This window comes from Scomber japonicus, chromosome 10 (assembly GCF_027409825.1).
Source record: "Scomber japonicus isolate fScoJap1 chromosome 10, fScoJap1.pri, whole genome shotgun sequence".
NCBI lineage: Eukaryota > Metazoa > Chordata > Actinopteri > Scombriformes > Scombridae > Scomber > Scomber japonicus.
In genome coordinates, this window is record NC_070587.1 from 2,830,164 (window position 1) to 2,850,082 (window position 19,919).

The window sequence follows — 19,919 nt, forward strand, 5'->3', positions numbered from 1 at the left end:
AATGTAGCTGGATATAACATGAGATTCACCGTAGAGAACTCACTGCCAAGGGCTGATTGTCATGTATTCCACACCGGTAACAGCACAGAGTGTTGGCGGACACATTGCCACGTTCCCCTGATCTAGAAAAGCAAGGGTGATATGTTCACAATTGCATGGTGAAATAAAAAACAATCATTGACATACCAGAGTTAAAAAAAAAAAAAAAGTTTTTGTCCAAACTGCCATTTTGTAGGATAGCAGCCATAGGTAGACTCAAGACAGTTGAATAAATAGACAACCCATTGCACTAAATGTACACACACAGTTGTACATGCACAATTGTGAATGCCTTGAGTTCTTCAAGACACATCCTGATACAGCCTTGTGAGAAATTTAATGAAGAACAAGGTCAGCGTTTAGCAAGAGCACAATGACCAAAATCTTCCAAATGACAAGTTTGTGAACATGAGTGCAGTTGTGAACATTAGGGCTTCGAGCTTTACCACAGCCCTCTACCAGAAAAATGACCTGCTCTTCACATTTCACCGCCCCCCCCCCCCCCCCCCACCATCTCACACTAATCTGAACCCAAAATTGACATCTGACCTATTATCCATGAGTGTGCCATGAGTACCACCTCATTAATTATTGCCAAATATTTTGTATGGCCTGAGTTTACACATTACACCATCAAATCTCTGTTATAGATATGAATATATGTAAATAAAAATAATTATAATGTAACTAATAAGATTATAAGCTCTTCAAACCTTTTGACCCTTAGAAATATACTATTGCAGTCAGGTTCTCAGCCATTGGTTCATGTGATATCTAGCAGTTGGAAGACAAGAACAACTGGACTTGTTATGTGATGATGAAAATATTTCATCACTCACCCAGGAGCTGGGTTTCAAGGGTCCAGGTGCCCTTGTTTTTAAAATGAAAGAAATAATGGCTTCAGAAGCCAAAAATTGGAAGCAGAAAGAAAAATTTGCCCTCTTTAAAGCACATTGATAGATTATAAATGCACATTAACTGTACAAATATAAAAGCAAAGCACATAAAAGTCAGCAGTTCTATTCTCTGTATGTTGTCCTGTATCACCAATGAAATTAAGAACAACGATGTCAAGGTAACTGTTGTATTTGTTCAACATGAAATTGCTGTTAAAACGCTAACCTGTCTCAGTGACTCAGTTCAGGCTCCGTTCAAGTCAAGATTGTCTCTCGTAGATACATATCTTAGCTTATGTTACAGGGTTTTTTTGTATAATTATTGTTGCCTGAGCAACAGTCAATCGTGAGTGCAAAAAGTTAACAAAGCAATAAGTGTTTGGGTATTTGTCTCTATTCTCTCCTTTGAAGCTATTGGGAATCGGAGCACATTACTATATGCCGGCCTTGCCCACTAAAAATGCTGAGTGTTGGCTTGATGACACAAAACGTAACAGCTAACATTCGTGTGTACTCTCTAAAACAGCCCTAGGCCTTGAGGCTTTTGTCAATAAGATTGCATTGCCATTAATTAAATGTAACAAAGAATTTATCACCTTTGTCATTGTACTGTGCTGTAGAAACTGTAGTTGATTGTTTGTAAGTATAGAAACTGTTTGTGGAATCATAAATATAAAAAAAAAGTTACAAAAAAAAGAAGTGCAAATGGACAATGCTGTATGTTGTCTTTGATTTTGTGTATTTTGTAAATGAGAATGAAATATAAGTAAATACATCAATGTTAAATACCGGTTATGAATCATAGTTAGCCTAAATGTGACAACATCAGTTCTGTTTAAAAGGTGTGTGAGATTTTTTTTTCTTATATTTTTCTCATTGTTGATTTTCGATCGGGTCTGCACTTTGTCGTGCGCCTGACCCTTTAGAATCACAATGGATAACAAAGAACCATGAAGAATAAAAACTATGAAAAGTGAAATATTTGTCATTATTTTAAATATCTCTGAATATTGTGGATTATGTTCATAACAGACACACTTCAAATGGTAGAAAACCTGCTGCTACTCAGGAAAGACATCGGTGTAAGTTATACTTTATGGGGGGTCTTGCCTGCATACAAAATATCTGTTCAGTAAAATGTCATGATTTATTGCTGATCATAATCCCGACTATGCATTACTTTGATAAAATACGATATTTGGATTCACTGATTATGGATCTGCTCAGTTTAATGTAATTTGCTATTTTCACGTAATTTTATATTCACAAATCAAAACACGCCTGAATACAAAGCGACTATAATAACTTATAATTCCTGCAAGCCTCACAAGATATTTTTAACTATATACACTACCGGTCAAAAGTTTTAGAACACCCCAATTTTTCCAGTTTTTTATTGAAATTCAAGCAGTTCAAGTCCAATGAATAGCTTGAAATGGTGCAAAGGTAAGTGATGAACTGCCAGAGGTAAAGAAAAAAAAGGTTACCATCAAAAAGTACTCTGGGGGAAACTTTGAAAGGAAGAGGTTTGGCAGACCCAAAGTCACAATAGAGTCAACAGCTTGCGTGATAGGCGGCTCACAGGACAACAGCTTCAAGCACAGCTTAATGGTGGCCTTAGTAAGCAAGTCTCAGTTTCAACTGTGAAGAGAAGACTTGGAGTTGCAGGTTTGACAGGTCAAGTTGCAGCAGAAAGCCATTGCTAAGACGTCAGAATAAGAAGAAAAGGCTTGTCTGGGCCATGAAACACCACCAATGGACTACTGAAGACTGGGAGAAGGTGTTATGGACTGATGAATCAAAAGTCACACAGGAGTTTTGTCAAACTGTCAAATATGGAGGAGGAAACATGATGGTCTGGGGCTGTTTATCTGGATCCAGGGTCAGCTACCACAGCTTTCTGCAGCACCATGCAGTACCCTCTGGTATGCACGTAGTTGGTCAGGGGTTCATCCTACAGCAAGATAATGACCCAAAACAGACCAAGCTATGCCAGAACTACCTTGGTAAAAAAGACCAAGATGGTAAGCTTGAAAATAATTTTCAATAAAAAACTGGAAAATTGGGGTTTTGTATGTATATATATAGGTATGTATATATATTTCATTATTAATATTTAACTATTCATTCATTTTCTTTAACTATTCAATTTTTTTTTTTATTTTTTGTTTGACTTTCTGCCCTCAGGAAGGCACTACAGAATCACAGCACACACCAACAGACTCATGAACAGTTCCAAAAGCTATCACCACGCTGAACACTGCACTAAAGGACACTGCAATTAAAGTATCATGGACAATCCTGTGCTATGAAGTGCAATACTCTCATTTATTTATTTTTACTATGTGCAATCAGAGGCGGTCCTGGCTAGTCTTGCGCCCTGGGCGGACCGACTATTGGCGCCCCTCCCCACAAATCCTTCATCACACAAAAAATAAGATAAATAAATGAAATATAGTATGTAAACACCAAAGTAAATTACACACATCCGTCATCATACAAATGAATAAAATAAAATGAAAAATACTAATAATTAGGCTAACGTAATCTGACAGACTTTCACCCTTTTTACAACTGGCATTAAAATGTTTTGTGGGTGATTAGATTGCTATCAGGGAGTCCTTGACCACATGAAAGTGCAGGTGTAAAGTTATTTATTCATTTATTGCATTTTCACATAACCCAATAACTTACATGTAGCTATAGCGGGTCTGTATTAATTTTATAAATGTATTATTATTTATTTGGAAGCAGCAGTTTGTGTTGTGTGGCCTAGGATCATAATCATCACAGGTCAGTCTATCCCCCGCCCCTCTCCCCCCCTTGCTTTTCCTCTGAGAATGAGGGTAGCCTATTAAAGCCCATAGACTGTATAAGAGAAGTTAAGATAAATTAAAGCCTTGGATGTACATCCATGGCTGAGACTGTATCTGTTGACTGTATGTTATCACAGTGGAAGGCTAAGCTCGAGGGGTGTGGCGATGACATGATCGAAACGCGGGTATGCGTCTTCACCATCCACACGAACACTCAAGGGCTGCGTTTGCGATTTTTTTACCCTGGGACCAGGTTTCAGAAAGCTTCGTTTACAGGCAATGCGTTTACAGTATTCATTTGGACGATCGGCCAAAACGATGCAAAACATCTGCGTTTAAACCAAAAAGCGTGTCCGTGTGGATGGCCCCTGAGACTCACTCACAACCTGCTCACAGCCTCTGTAGTCGCAAGTTGATCCCCCTCCCTCCCCTTTGCCTTTTCTTCTGACACACACAACCTGTAAACATGACTGTCAGCAGCAAGTTGACGTGATAGTAGGGGCCCCTCATCGCCCACTGCACCAACTTGATGTGGAAATGAGCGGTATTAGTCTAGAAAACTGGCGATTTTTCTTTTTGAGGACGCGCTTTTCTTTTTTTGAGGAGTCGGACGGACTTTTTTTTCCTTTTTTTTTTTTTTGAGAGCGCTCGTGCGCCCCCAAGTAGATTGCGCCCTGGGCAGTTGCCCACATTGCCCATAGCAAAAACCGCCACTGTGTGCAATACACCTACCTTTGAACAAGTGCAATACAAGCGAGAGAGCGAGAGAGAGGGAGAGAGAGGAGAGAGAGAGAGAGAGAGAGAGAGAGAGAGAGAGAGAGAGAGAGAGAGAGAGCTTTTTTAAACTTCAATTAATTTTGTGTCTTTCTGTTTGAGCTCCACTCAGGCGGTGCAGCAGACATTTCATTGTATAGGCTACCTCTACACAGGGGCGATTGTAGGATGAAATCTTTAGGGGGGCTCACTTCCTAATTTGACAATGCCCTGAAAGTGAACCAAAACCTAAAAAACATTTATTTATTTTTAGAGGTGCTGATATCAAATTTAGGGGTGCTTGAGCACACAATGACAATAAACTATTCTAGCCCCCCGGTTTGTAGACACAAGTTGTATAGATGAGGTGTTGTGGACAAAAACTAAACATAAAAAAAGAGTTTACTACTGCTACCAGAGCCAGAAAACTACACACACAGCGCTTAAAAAACTACAAACCCCAGCACTTCCGGTGAGTGTTACGTGACGGATCTGGCGAAGTGACGCAACTGTCTTCTCTTGCAAGGTGAGTACACAAAATCTTCCTACACTTTACATAACTGTAGCTTCATCACTTATTATTAAGCTCTACTGTTTTACACAGGTGTGGGTTTATTCTTTATAAAGCTGATCTGCGCAGAAGCTCCGTGACATTGTTCCTGTTTGCGTAAATATCTGGTAATGTTTATCATGAAAGCTAATGGCTAATGCTAGCAAACAAACGCCATGCTAGTTAATGTAAGCTAGAAAGTTTACTTTAGTAAATTTAGCTGTAACGTTATTAGTTATAGTGTCACCAACTTCGTGCACCTGTAAATGTGACTCATTATGTGTTTTCTGTCACACCAGACATCAGTGTGTTGAGGATTTATAGTTGCAAAACATCTGGTTGCATCATTGAAGTAATATAGTTATAACATGCTGACACATTTCAGACACAGACAGATAGTTGTATGATAAAGATTGATTGATTTTAGTCCATAGGTTGTCAGAGGTTTTCTTAATAAGATAAGGTGTATCTTTATTGATCACCCTTGGTAGATATTCAAATTGACACAGCAGTACAGTGGGACAAAAAGTAGCAGCACAAGGGTGAAAGTGATAAAATACTAGGCCTATATACAGTAAACATTCTTTGTGGAAATAAATCTGCAATATGTAGAAGTGTGACCGATGCTTTTTTTAATCTAGGCCAATTGTACATCAAATTTGCATTCAGCCCTACAACAATCTAGGGCAGAAGTGTCGAAACTAGCCTATGTGTCTGCGTTGTGGTTGTCTGCCAGAAACTTTCATAAACTGACTTTGACTCAGTTTCAAGCTGCATGTCTATGATAAACTTTTTAGATCTTTTTCATTTCTAAGTATATCTATAAAGTGGATGAAGGATGTCTGGATGTTATGTTCAGAAACAAGAGACAGACAACAGAGATACAAGCTGAGCAATGTTAGCGGCAGCTTGTCTCACACACAGCGTTCCTGGACGTCCTGTGTCTCACTAATAGCCTCAGAGAAATTGCTTTATTCAGTTTATAATAACTGAATAAAGCAAGACCTCTGCAGGTAATTAGGCTTCCAGTAAAAACGATAAACACTGAAGGAATCCTGACTGGGAGAAGCTGATTGTTTAACAGTGGAAACAACAACTCCAATGATCCCTCACTGTTTCACAATGTCATCAAACTAGTATTGTGTATTTAAATAACTTCTCAATTATCAAAACTGTTGCATATTATTTTTCTGTCCATTAGCCAATCAGTAAATTGTACTGTGTTGTGATTAAGTTCAAGTGGCCGTTCTCTGAATTACTAACTCCCTTCATTACTCCACCTGAAAGTCTCTTAAACTAAAAATGCCTGCTAAAAGATGAATTTCTCTCATTTCAACCCCCCATCATCCAGGTGTTTTTATACACATCTGGCTCCTCTAAGTGGTCTCCTGCCACATTCTCTGATGCTGTCCAGTGTCCTCCGCTGTGCTCGGCCCGTCTCCACCAGTCTTGCCTTTACCCGGCCTCTGGCCCACTTCAGACCGCACATGGACCCAGATCCCAGCCGGCCCGTTGAGAGGACTATCAGAACCAAACTGACCGACTCCTTTAAGCCGGACCACTTAGAGGTGCACAATGAAAGCCATATGCACGCCGTACCCCCCGGTTCTGAATCCCATTTCCGTGTCCTGGTTGTAAGCTCCAAGTTTGAGGGTGTGTCGTTGATACAGCGCCACCGTCTGGTTAATGAGGCTTTGAAGGAGGAGTTGAGCAATTGTGTTCATGCGCTGGCTATCCAAGCAAAGACTCCTGAGCAGTGGGGGAGTAACCCCAGCCTGGCTAAGAGTCCGCCCTGCCTGGGAGGCTCGAGGGGAGATCACACGATGGAGGAGAAACTGAAGGCAGGGCGAGAGTGAAGTGTTGGACTATGAAACAGTTTTACACTTGCTGTCGGACTGAACTGTGAAAAATGCAGGTGGATGTTTTAGAAGAGGTATAAAGATGAGTGTTTCCTCTTTACACAGTGATATTTGGAGGTATTTTAATTTTGATTATACATTAATGGCTCTTAGTATTCTGTGCAGAATAAATAATAATACAAATAATACAAACATGTGTTTCTATGGTTGCTCTCTCACAATAAAACATAATTGTAAACATAAATCAACAGTGGGTTTTAGAGTTAATTCAGCTAAATCAAAAATCTCCTATTATACTAGTGGTTGCTGATATTTTGCTCTGATGCGACACACCTATTAAACAACTCCATTATTGTGCTTCTGCTCATAGTTCCCAGTTTCTGTCTGAAATGCTGAGTTTACGTTCAGAAAAGACTGTTGTCTAATCTCCAACAGCACTGTGTATAGAGGTGTTTGTGCGTTAATATGTTTATTCAGTGATGACTGAAAGTGGCAGTGTCACAGGCCAGATGTTAAAATGGACGTTCATGTGTGCATTTCTGCATGCCAATGAAAATAAACAGTGTCCTTTAAAATTGTAAACACATTTCTGAGACTCATGACTGATGTTCAAACCAGATTATTTAACCAGGCAGGATATTAATTAATAATGAAGTCACATGTGCCAGTTATGATGACTTATTGTTAAATGCTACAGAAGCAGAAGAGTGAAACAAATAAACAGAGCAGGATATATTTACAGTGACTGAAGCAGTGAGGTCAAGAATCAAGGCTGTCCTGGCAAGGAAAACAAACAAACCCAGTAGGTCATAATGTCATGTGTATGTTTTCATTAGTGTATAATCACCTGAAAGTACATATTGTGTTTTTATGAAATTAGAATGAGCCTTTTATATATTCGTTGGGAGTGGGCCCTCATCCATGGAGCCCTCCATGTAGCTCAAATGGCTCTAGAGGGTAACTTTCGCTTTTTTAGCAAGTTTCACAGCCACTTGGTTTTCACTTGGTTGCAATATGCAACCTCGACACTAGATGTCACTAAATCCTACACACTGCAGCTTTTTAGTTTGACGACTTTGAAAGAAACAGGTCTTCCAACCATAGACTGTATAGCTTCCAACTTGATTTAACCGAATATTCAAGCTTCTAAATTGAACATAGGCCTTGTAATAGAGGTTACAATCAGAGCAAAGAAAACACCAAAACAGGTTGCTGTGAGATTGAAAAGTTCTAATATTTCTGTGACTCGGTTTAACACATTTAGAACAAAACATAACTCCAAAAACAGTAAAGTCAGTCTCGTGATACGTTCCTTTCTTGGTGTCTTCAGGTATCCCTCACCTACTATGTGTAACCCTAATAAAAAAAATCATTATCCAATTAGTTTGTGTTAAATTTAATTTTCACTACCATCTTTCTGTATAGCAGTCCTTAACATCATTATGCTACTATTGAACATTTAAACATTTCAGTTATGGTTAACTACTTTAAAATCATCTCCAATAACAGTACTCTGAAAGAAATGGTACTAATAGTAACACAAGTTGTGCAAAAAATGCCTCGTAATTCCCATGTGAGGCGCCTTTGCTCCTGACGACAATCTCAGTACTACTGTCTCAACACACGGGGGCAGTATGAACACATATCATCGGACAAACTGAAGCAGGAGGGTGGGCTGATGAAAGAATACAAGATGTCTTCATTATTACTCTGAATGTTGATCAGTTATGGAGTCATTTTGAAATTTGTCCTCATGAACAGTTACACTAAAAGAGTAAATTAATGAATATAAATACAGCATTAATTCAAGGGAAAATCTGTAAAATGTTTAACGACCCAAAATGTTTTATTCACTTAAGAATCTACTTTTAAATCCAGTAGTAGCTTTAGATGACAGGACAGGACAAGTCTTTATTACAATCAACCTATGATCTGCCTAATATAACTTGTGATTTAAATGATCCTTAAATTCAACTTTACTGTGACAGGCCGAGCAAACCAGAGGACAAAAGTACAAACTGTTTAGTAGTTTGCGCTTGTTCCCAGAATGACACACTCTTTTACAGTATGTGTGTGTGCATGCGTATGTGGGTGGGCGTCTATTTCTGTCTTGGGGGTTGTATGTGTCACTGTGAAGGTCTTCTTGTCCTTCCCTCAACCCAAATGACGGCCAAGAATCACTCCTTGAGCCTGTGAGAGTGATAAGACAACAAATATACATCAGGGACTGTTGGTGGGAGTCTCAATAAACAGTGATCTTTTTACCCCAATTATCATCCATCTGCTAGATTAATTTGCTCCAGATATTTTTAGAGATTTGTCCAGATTTGATGCAACACAGAGCGAGAAATGAGACAGCACCAATCGCTCACAACAGACCCAGAGCAGAACTTTTAATGCTTTTCTGCAAAGCTATTCAAAGTTATTGTTAGCTCATAAAGACGAGCCTTCGGAGGAATGTGGTGTCACCTCAAGGTAATGCGTGTTGTCTTCTACAATCATCCTCCGCCTGGAATTGACAGCCTGTCAGGCCTCACAAAAGGCCTCAGTGAGGAGGGTGAACAACTGGTGTCACTGGTTTGGAAAAAGGAAAACAGTAACACGACCACTTTATGACCCTGCTCGCCCATTAGAGTCAGGCCTTAAGGAGGGTAGGTGGAGGGGGGGTGAGAAGCAAGGCCAGGCTGGGAAGAAAGCAATAAGCAGGCCTTACTGCCCGGGGACCCGCAGACTGTCTCTGCCGATAAGATTTACGTGTCACTATTCCAGGTGCTGTTATGATGGAGAGGGAAAAGACGTCAAGTCGTCTAAGGGTGATGAGGAGGAGTGCAAGGACTTGTCTTGCAGTTAAACCTTTGGACAGTTTTACATGTGTGAGTAGCACATCACCTATTTAGTCTGTGGCAGTTTACAGCTAAATAACAGGGTCGGTCAGGTCGTCTCTAATAGGCCGTGAATTGTTTTGGCCCAAGGTAGAATATAACTAATTGCAAGTGCTTTTTCATGTATTTTTACTTCTTTTTTTTCTATATTCTAAAATCAGTATTTGTGCTCTTACTGAACAAAGTAGTCAACTTCTTGGCAAGACAAGCAGGAATTTTCAGAGTAGCCTACAGCTCTGCAATTAAGGCCTAATCAGAAGAAGACGCCACTTAAGTTTGTTTTAGTTTGTTTCACAGGGCTGTCTTTGAGAAAGCTTTCTTGATGAGATGGTCAGTACTTCTAAGATCCTCACTTGGAGGGAGGACGTATTCCCACTGAAATGGTTACAATCAGGATGCCACATTTGGCCTTTCACACTGACCCTACGTAACTGTGTTGTCTTCAAAAGGGCTGCTTGATTTACTTTTTAGACAGGTAATCATGTACTTTAGTAATACTTGTGTCAAAGGTAAAAATACTTCTACTTGAGAAGGAAATTCTTGTAGTTGTTGTAGCCTCTTTTTTTTTGCCGGTATGCTTTATATTGTAGAAACCTGTCAGCATAATGAAAAGCAGTAGTTTTAATAGCAGAGTGGCCGTTTATGGATATGTTTTGAATTGAATCCATCCAGCTCAGGAAAAGTATTTCAGGCCAGTTATTGTCATCCCCACTTGCAAAGCATGGACACAACAATGTAATTTGATTTTTTTAAAATACAGTAGCTCTGCAATAAAAATGAGCTTCAGTTGAATACTTATATGTTTCGGTTTTTAGACATTCAGTGAAGATCAAACTTGCTGTTGGTGTATTGTGGTTTTGATGTATAATAAGGAATTTTCTTTTAATTTATCTACCGTTTATTTGTCCACAGTCACACACACACACACACACACACACACACACACACACACACAAACACACATATGTACACCAAGCCTCTTATACCATGTCCAGACTCCACTGGTGATGGATCTGTCTCTGGGCCCACGTCTTGCCCATATGGCCTGGAGGGTACAGCAGGTCAGTGGGAACCCACCTTGGCAGCACTGCCTCTGCGTCAGAGCCCCGGGACAGATGGTGCCAGGCTGGGCTGGGACCCCGGGCAGGGCAGTGTTCCCGCGATGAACAGCCGCTGATTTACGCTGCGGCTCCGGACCTTGGGCTGGGGTGCAGGGGGCTCCTTCTGCACAGCTGACCCCTGCTGGTTGCAGGGTCATCCATCGGGAGGGAGGAGGAGGGGGCTGGAGGGAGTGGAGGTGGTGGGGTGGGTACGACAAATGGGTGTCTGAGAAAGGGTGGTTTGGTCATCCCAGGGGACTAGCTTCATCCTCTGGCCCCCTGGTCAGCTGCAGGATCTGTGCAGCATGTGTGCAGGGAGAACAGCCTGCTAAACACATTTAATTCAAACCCCCACTAAGAACAACAATCATTACATTTATTATCTTTAATGCTAAACCTGATAGTGTTGTACAACAGGAATGATTTGTTATTAGCAGTCAGAAGTAGCACTGTTTAGTCCCTTTAATCTTTATTGTTAATTGGAATAATATGCAAAACTATTATAGAAGGCAGCCCAAATTAATCAGTCCTAATTACAGTTAAATAATAAAATAATTGCTTTTAAAAGCTTGCACACCGGTCTGGTGATTAATCCTTAGCTGGTTTCATGTTGTAAAAAAAGCCCTCATGTTGAACTTAAGGTGATGGTAATAGGCTATTAAGGCCTTTTAATTGGAAAGCTCCCCCCTCCCTCTTCGTCAACTCTCTCTCACACCACACCGCCAACTAATGAAATCAGTGAATAGCCGGCTTGAAAGGGAAGGACAAAAGCAGAGATAGGGAGAAGACAATATCCTTGTGTGGGAGAATTAGTTACACTCAGTAGTCTAAGTATTCAAAGCGCAGTGCAAAAAAAAAGAAGGGGGAAGGCTAGAGAGGGATTAAGAGAAAAGTCCACACAGGTGGGTTGCTGGGAGGGAGGAGGGGTCACATGACAGGACGTTACCTCGTTTGATAAACAACAGCCGGGGCCCACAGGAAGGAGGAAGGGAGTTATTTTATAGGCGGAATTAACTGCTTCACCACATCAGGTATTCATTATGGTAAATCTCCCAGGTGTGCTGTACATGCAAGTAAAGTCAAACATCTTAGGAGGTTGGATTTGATGCAAACCAACTTGGACTGCTGTGGACAGTAGACGTGGGAACTGGCGGGGACCTCACAAACTGATTCCAGTCACAGCTGAAGTGTTATTCTCAGAAATGTGATTTTTAAAACACCTTTGTGTCATACAGCAGACTGAAAATATCATAATTATTGTGCACCATCACTAGGAAATACAATTTTAGGTAAATCTCTGCACCTTATTTTTTTGAGGTGGGGCATTAAAAGTTGGTTTTCTGCCATGACCAAAGTCAAAATGATGTGTTAAGATTGGGTCAAAATCAGCTGTAGCTTGCAGCACAGCAGATAATACAACTATTTTATTAAAACAAAATATTTGAGGGTATATTTTGTTTCAGTTAGACCAACAACTCTATTAACTACTGAAGTGAGAGACAGACAGTCAAGAGGTTAATCCACCCTGGAGAAATAAGCTAGCATCAAGTGAACTATACATTTAAACTGAACAAACCCCAGTGTTTAACTGTGATGAGATCCAGGATGATGTAAGCACCTGCAGTCCTGCTGAAATACTTACCTTAAATTATTTTATTTAAAACAATACTTTTACGAGGTTCAAATATCCTCACAGTTTTTCAGCAGCCGGGTAGCTGGTTGTAATTTCTTACTTTACCTTCTGTGCAAATAATTCAAGTGAATCAACTCAACCAATTCTTTGAAGGCACAAAGTCATCAGACAGACCCACTGCAGATCTGGTGGAGTCTTTCCAAATGACCCCCCCCCCCCCCCCCACACACACACACACACACATAAAAGAACAAGATGCCACTGACAAAGGTTTGTGACAGATCAGCTGACAGTAAAGTTGAGAAGTTATTTGTCAAAGAAAGTAACATCTGTGTCTTCGCTGATGTGTGACAGCTTTTTTGTTAATGTGTTTTTTTGTTCTGACTGCGCAGCTCAAGCAATCACATGATCACCGCAGTAAGTCATGGGAGTTTTTCCTGGGGGTGTTAAGGCATGGGGCTGGTTAGGCTGGTTTTTGGGCCAGAGTGCACAGGCCAAGGCCTTCGCCCTAAGCCCTCAGCCCTGCACACTCAGTTGCTGACACGCATGCAGCTCCCCTTCCCTCCCCTCAAGGGCACTAAACAGAGGAGTGTGCATGTCAAGACAGATGGGTCACAGATAAGGCCTTGTCTTTGGGCTCCTCCTGTACCCTCTCTTAACTCCCTCTCAACCTTTCTACTCAACCTCTGTGATCGTCCCACTCCTGCTTTCTAGCTTTGAACCTGTGCTTCATTCTTATTGCACCCCGTCCATCTCGACTTGCTGTCAATCACATCATGGTCTGTGCAGGCTATGACCCAGTTTGCACACTTTGACTAGTTACCCTTTGCCTCCAGCAGCTTTCTCCACATAAACTTCTTTTGACCTCTTATCAACTTTCATCGAAGTTCTCCCAATTTTCAACATTGCTGTTCATGTGTAGCTGAGCTGAACATGCACCGTATTCCCACTCTTGGTATAATGATTCCCAACAATCTTTCCTCAGCCTCTCCAGGGCTCCTGGTTGCTCATGGCTGAACCCTGACACATGACTTTCTCTGCCTCCCTTTTCTCCCCCTTTCTTTAGCACTGTGTCTCAAGGAGGATTACATTCACTTAACCCCCTGGAGTACTCGATACCCTATATGATCATGTTTATATCTCATGCACAGCCTGAAGCTATTATCATATCACCATATTATGTTATTGCTTCTCCCCTCGGGTATTACTCAGTGCTGATGTTTTTAGTCGAGAGGTTGTAAGTTATTCAAACACCAGTGTTTTGAATATTTTGTGGGATTTGAATGACAGCAGACCTGAACAGGCAGCAGACTTATGAAGCATATGATATTCACAGAGCTGCTTTTACAGTCGCTGCAGAGAGACCCAGCCACACTTGTAAACCTCAACTCCGACATGTTTATCATCATAAAACCAAAGGGAGAGTTAACAGAGATTGACCACTTTTATGGCTGAGCTTCAAATATCATAAAAAATACTTGATTAGCAGCAGGTTTTCTTGTGCGGTCAGTGGTGTCACTTTGCACCTGCTCTACCCTGGTTTTAGATCACACACATAAATGTTTGTATTAGTTATTATTTCTTAGCTTTTAGCAACGTAGGGAGGGAAACATTGGTCTGTTGGTCAATTGGTGGGTCAACCCCTTTGGTTCAGACTGACATATCTAAACAAATATTGGATGGATTGGAAGGAAATTTTGTACAGACATTTATGGTGCCCAAAAGAAGAATCATGAGGGCTTTGTTAATCTTTTTGATATTTAGTGAAATGTCTCAAGAGGTTTTGAATAGATTGCCATCCATACACACACTGCATATCCACGGTGCCCAGAGAATTAATCCTAATAACTCTTATGATCCACCGACTTTTCTTTTGCGCCACAAAGGTTCAAGGTTATTTCAATTGTCATTATATATTGGAGGACTGCACAAAAAAATTCAGTTGTAGTCCCCCCACCCCACCCCCCCGACGCACACACACACATTCAGCAAACTGCTAGAAAATAGATTAAAGTACTTAAAAGCAGCACTTCAGAAGAAATTAGAAAAAAGGGAAAACTATATGTTAACAAGATATATACTGTTAGAGTTACCAGTACATGTGTAACTGTACGTTTCCATTTAAGTTAATGATCCCCTGCCTCTTCCTCTCAAGTTGCCATCAGGTTGACATTTTTGGTTCAGAGTGAGATGTCTCCACACTTGTTGGATTATGATGAATTGGAATCAGTTTGGTGATCCCTAGACTTTCATCAAATGTCATCATTAGAAGAAAATTTGAATTTCGTAATACTTTGGTTTATTGCCAAATATGTGCTAAACTAAAGGCCATCCCATCTGCCTTCTGTTTAAAACTAATAAGCAAATGTTGTACTGCTAACATGCTAAACTAAAATGGTAATATTATAGGCCAACCTGCATGTTAGCATTGTTCTCTGAGTCTTGTTTCACTTTGAAAAATGAAAATTGCCAGTTGCTGTTAATCTGCCAACAACTTGCATCACTTTTGTATTGATTGTATCCCATTCACTTCTAAGAGGATGATTCACTGCTGCCCTCCCCTATAGGGTGTCTTTGAGTCCTATATTAACCCATAAGCGATATTGTTCAGGCTGCAGTTCAGGTCAAAGGGGTCAGCCATACGCGAGGCCAGTAAACGGAGGGTTAATCTTGGCTCTTCCAGATGTACCAGCCAACTCAAAGGATCTGCGAAGGCTCCGCTCGGACTTCCACAAAACGTGATCTATTGTTCGTCTGTCAGCAGCGCAGTGATATATTCTACGCTACACTAGCGGACAAAACATACCCTGGCGATAATACAAGCGGGGCCATTCGCCCTGCAACAACGCCATCCCCGGTGACTGTGGACACCAGGCAGCTTGACCCCGGGGTCTTGCGCTTCTTTGTTTCCATTGACCTCTGTTTCTTTTACCCCCCTCTGAACCTAAAACCTCTGTCCTTTCAACTCCCCCTCCTTTCCCTGACTCCTTCTCCCACACACTCTTCACACACATACAAATAAAGAAACGGGCCCCTTCCAGTTTATTTTATTAGCACTTTGAAACCCAGGCCTTTTACAGCGGAGTGGAGGGAAAAATAATAGGAAGGGGCTTTAATTAGGAGAGTTATTAGGCCCCAAATAAAACAACAGGGTCAGGGGGAAGCTCTGGGTCAACCGGGAGTGTGTGGGCTTTGATATGAGGACTTTGTCATCTTTGGGTTCAATCCTCATATCCTCAGAATAGGACAAGGCTCAGGGCAACACTGAAGAGCTTAGTGTCATTAAGGGATGGGCACACTTTCTCTGGAGTGTGTTTGTAATAGTAGAAGCATGAATAAATGAGTTCTACCTCTGATTGAGCTTTCTGCTATCTGATGGTTTACATTGTAGGAGGATGCATGCGTGCCACATAGAGCAGTATGTACAGTTCCAGCTGTGTGTCTGTGTATACATATGTGTTTGTTTAGTGCTAGGTGTGCCGCCCCGTTCCTTTGTGATCAGCCCATCTGCGGATTGTGACATGGAAACCCCTGCAATTTCCTTTACTGAACTCTTTGCCTGCTTCCGACTCAGTCATACTTCACTGTACGATCCCCTTCTCACGTTCCCCTATCCTCCACTTCCCCTTCCCTTCTTTCTCTCCTCCCGAGTGGCCGCTCCCTTCGGCTTTCTCACTGTTTACCAAACACACCAACAGCCTCCTCCTCCTCTCCTCTGTCCTGCCTCACCCCCTCCTCCCTCCCTCTTCCCTCGCTCCTGCACATGCATGTCTTTGTTTGCGCTCATCTGAGTAGAAATAGTTCCCAACTACTGACGGGGCTGCAGTGTGAGACAGGAGGCCTTAAGTGGTGCTCGCCAGGGGAGAAACAGAGGCTCTGGATGCCACTGAATACAGCCGACGCTCTACCCAGCTCCTCTGGGGGTGTAGAGGGACGAGGGGGAGAAAGGATGAGGAAGAGGAGGGGAATCCCCAGAGCTTGGCACAAAGAGACTGCACTGTGATCAGTGGAGGCATATCATCAGAAGCAAAACACATGATGAATAGACTGTGACACTTGCTGATTTAAATCTTCTAAAACAACACAAGACTGGTTTATTAACATGACATCCGAACGTTACCACCACAGACAAAACAGTCCTCATATTTTGTTTGAGGGTAGTAATGCAGCATTAAATTGTTAAAGATTATCTCTGTAATTACATCCTCTTTGCTAGTTAGACAGAGACTGCATGTGTTTTCAAAGGAATCATCTCTGTATAGTTGATGTGAACGTTATAGGCCTGGCCTCCACACATGTGAAAACACACGAGAGGTCCCGAGAGATTTAGATTAAAAAACAAATAAAAGGATTGGGAAGCCAGGGCAACGGATTTCCCAGAATTCAGTGAGCAGTCGAAAACAATATATGGCACAAAGGGATTAAATCTTTATCTTCCAACTTTAGCATCCAGCACGAGGCCACTGCCATAGAGAGCGCTGCAGAGGGAGAAACCAACAGACAGATCAGTGAGACAGATGTGTATGTGTATTTGAGAAAGAGAGAGAGTGTGTGCTGCTGGGTAAGATGTAGGTATTATAAGTGGCTTGCTCCAGGATGACCAAGTAGGTCAAGAGAATCAAGGCGGGAGTAAAGGGGCTCACAAAGCTGTGAGGGGAAGGTCAAGCGTGAAATCCCTCCCTCCTTGCCACTGTGACCCCCCAGGGTGGAGTTGTGGACAAGCAGTGAGGCATATGTGTGTGTGTGTAGTTGTAGTGCAGTGGAGTTAAGACTAAAGGATAAGATGTGGCAGTGATGCCAGTCATGCACAGTACATAACCAACAAGTATCAGTACCCAAAAGACTATTTAGTTGTAAAAACTGATACCTGTCCGATCAAAAACACTATATGATGAATACTTGCAGGTGTCACACATATTTTTCATTGACTTCTGATGCAACATTTTTACCTTATGAGGCAGCTCACCAGGTCATGACATCATGACATAATGCAACAATCTATCTTGTGAGGCTTCAAGTTATGTGCACCTGGATTTTCACATGATTTTGTGAATAGGCGGTGACAGTGATGACAGATTGTTCATCTTATCACCTTTTTTTTAAGTGTCTGTCCCAAAAAGTTTCAAAGGATGAATTCTCAAATGGTTCTGTCTAACAAACTAAATATTAGTAATAGTGTAAGGTTAGTAACATTGACCTACAGTAGGCTTATTTTGTATGTGTGCATTAAGAGATACTGTATTGACTCTTTGGTAGATGTTTCCAGAAAAACAACATCTGTCTGAACACGCTTGAAAAACAGCCTAACCTCAGGCTCAGTGACAAATTTGTCAAATACAATTGAGAATGGTTCAATGAACTCACTGATACCCTGAGGAAAGTTTCCGATGTCCAAGCTGAGGCCTTTTGAACGATCGTAGTTGAAAGTGCTCTCTGTGTCGGCAGGTTGTTTCAAATGCAGACATCAGATGTTCCTGAGGAGAAAACTATCAGACTGTTCACACGTTGAGACAGAAATGCATGAATGCGCAGCAGGTACATCTAATGGAGCACAGATGCTCCAGTTAGGCAGTGTTGGTAAGTGCTCTCAAGATAAAAGCAAAAATCCAGCTTCATACAGGTGTGTGTGTGTATGTGCGTGCATGTGCGTTTGCGTGCGTGCATGTGCGTGCACGTGCGTGCGTGCGTGTTTGTGTGTTTAAGCCTGCCAGTGTGTGAGTATACATGTCCATTCAAGTATACTGTCTCACTATGTATGAGAGAATGTGTTCAAATGCATGCAGGTATATTATTTACAGTGTCTAAAATTTCTGTGTCCACGTTGTGCTTGAGGACATGCTTTGCTTTGCATGTTTTATCTTTCACCACCCAAATATGTTAGCATGTGTACCTGGTTCCACCTGTATGTTTGTTTTGTACTACTGAGTAAAATTACATTACAGTAAAAAAAATGGCTTTATAGATGCTATTTATCGATAACAAGTCATTAAGGTTGTGAAAAAATCATTTTGATTGGTTTGTCAGTTTAACTTGCTTCATCTTTTTATTTGGCCCTTTAATTAATCAGAAAGCCCCATCCATGTGGAGAGCAAGCTACTTAAAAGGAACTAATTTATGGTTATGTTAAGGGTAGCGTATGGTTAGCAGTGTGATTGTGTTTAAGGTTAGGATACACAAATGGATTAGGGTGTGTGTGTGTGTGTGTGTGTGTGTTTGAGAGAGAGAGAGAGAGAGAGAGAGAGAAAGAAAGAAAGTGAGTGAGAAAGTGAAGGATTCCTACTTGTGGGCCCTGCAGTCTGATGGCTCATCCTGTCACACCCTGTTGCCTTCATGTCACTGCTGCACAGTGGCTGCTTTTCTCGCCTTCTCTCCACCTCAGTGCCCGACAGTAGTGACACTCCCACCGCCACTCACTCTCCACTTCTGTTAAATGATAGCAAGTGTCTCTCTTTTCTCTAGAGACTTATAGTTTCAGGTTAATTTAAGCTGTGGTGCCAATAACATACATTCTTAATGAGGTGGTTTTCCACGCTTTCTCGGTTTAAGGTCTTAAATATAAGTTCACCATTTTTTTCTTATCCTTATATAAGACCTGGTCTCACCAGCTTTTAAAACAAACAGTGCAAATCAGTTCATTTTATTGGATTCATTGTATTTAGTGGTTTCCCATCTTTTGTGTTCATTAAACTTAAAGGACCAGTGTGGAAGAATTAGTGGCATCTAGCAGTGAGGCTGAAGATTGCAACCAAATCAATACACTTCCCCTCACCCTCCTTTTCCAAGTGTGTAGGAGAATTTACAGCTGCTGTGAAAATTGCGAAAAATGTAACACAGCTGCCTCCATGGAGATATAAACAGCTCACTCTAAGGTAATGAAAACACAATGATTCTTATTTTTAGGTGATTTACACTAATTAAAAGCTGGAGAGTCCAAAATGGAGGAAGCTACCATAGCTTATCAGCTGGGTGGCACCATATTTAACCTCCTCTGGTACAAATACGCCTCTTGAATAAACTGTTGGAACTTATCCCATTAGTGTTGAGTTTGACAGCTTAAACTCGTTTCTCTGTCAATGCATTTAACTTCCAGGGATGCCAAAAATAAATGACAGAGATGGTGAGTAATTGTTAAGCAAAGTCTGGTTGTCATGCACCTCACATCTCTGGTGTCTTGGTTACAATGAGAACTCAACATTAGATCATTAGATTTTGAGATATTTGTAACCATATTGTTGTTCAGATCAGCTATCTAAAATATTTCTTATTTCTTATTTCCAATCTTAAGATTAGTGGACGACCTGCTTTACCTCTGGGCAACAGCTGCTCATATGGGTTTTTATCTGCCCATTTTGCATTAACTTTCAATATTCAGAGGGAAGTCTACTTAAACA

At 41.2% G+C, this 19,919-nt stretch overlaps 1 protein-coding gene across 1 annotated transcript; it reads left to right on the top strand.

Moving 5' to 3' along the window:
* The first annotated feature begins 4,973 nt into the window (after positions 1 to 4,973).
* On the top strand, positions 4,974 to 7,437 carry bola1 (bolA family member 1). The gene is made up of 2 exons (XM_053327040.1): positions 4,974 to 5,030; positions 6,406 to 7,437. Exon 2 carries the CDS (start codon positions 6,458 to 6,460, stop codon positions 6,908 to 6,910), a length of 453 nt encoding a protein of 150 aa, XP_053183015.1. The 5' UTR covers positions 4,974 to 5,030; positions 6,406 to 6,457; the 3' UTR covers positions 6,911 to 7,437.
* The last annotated feature ends 12,482 nt before the right edge of the window (positions 7,438 to 19,919 follow it).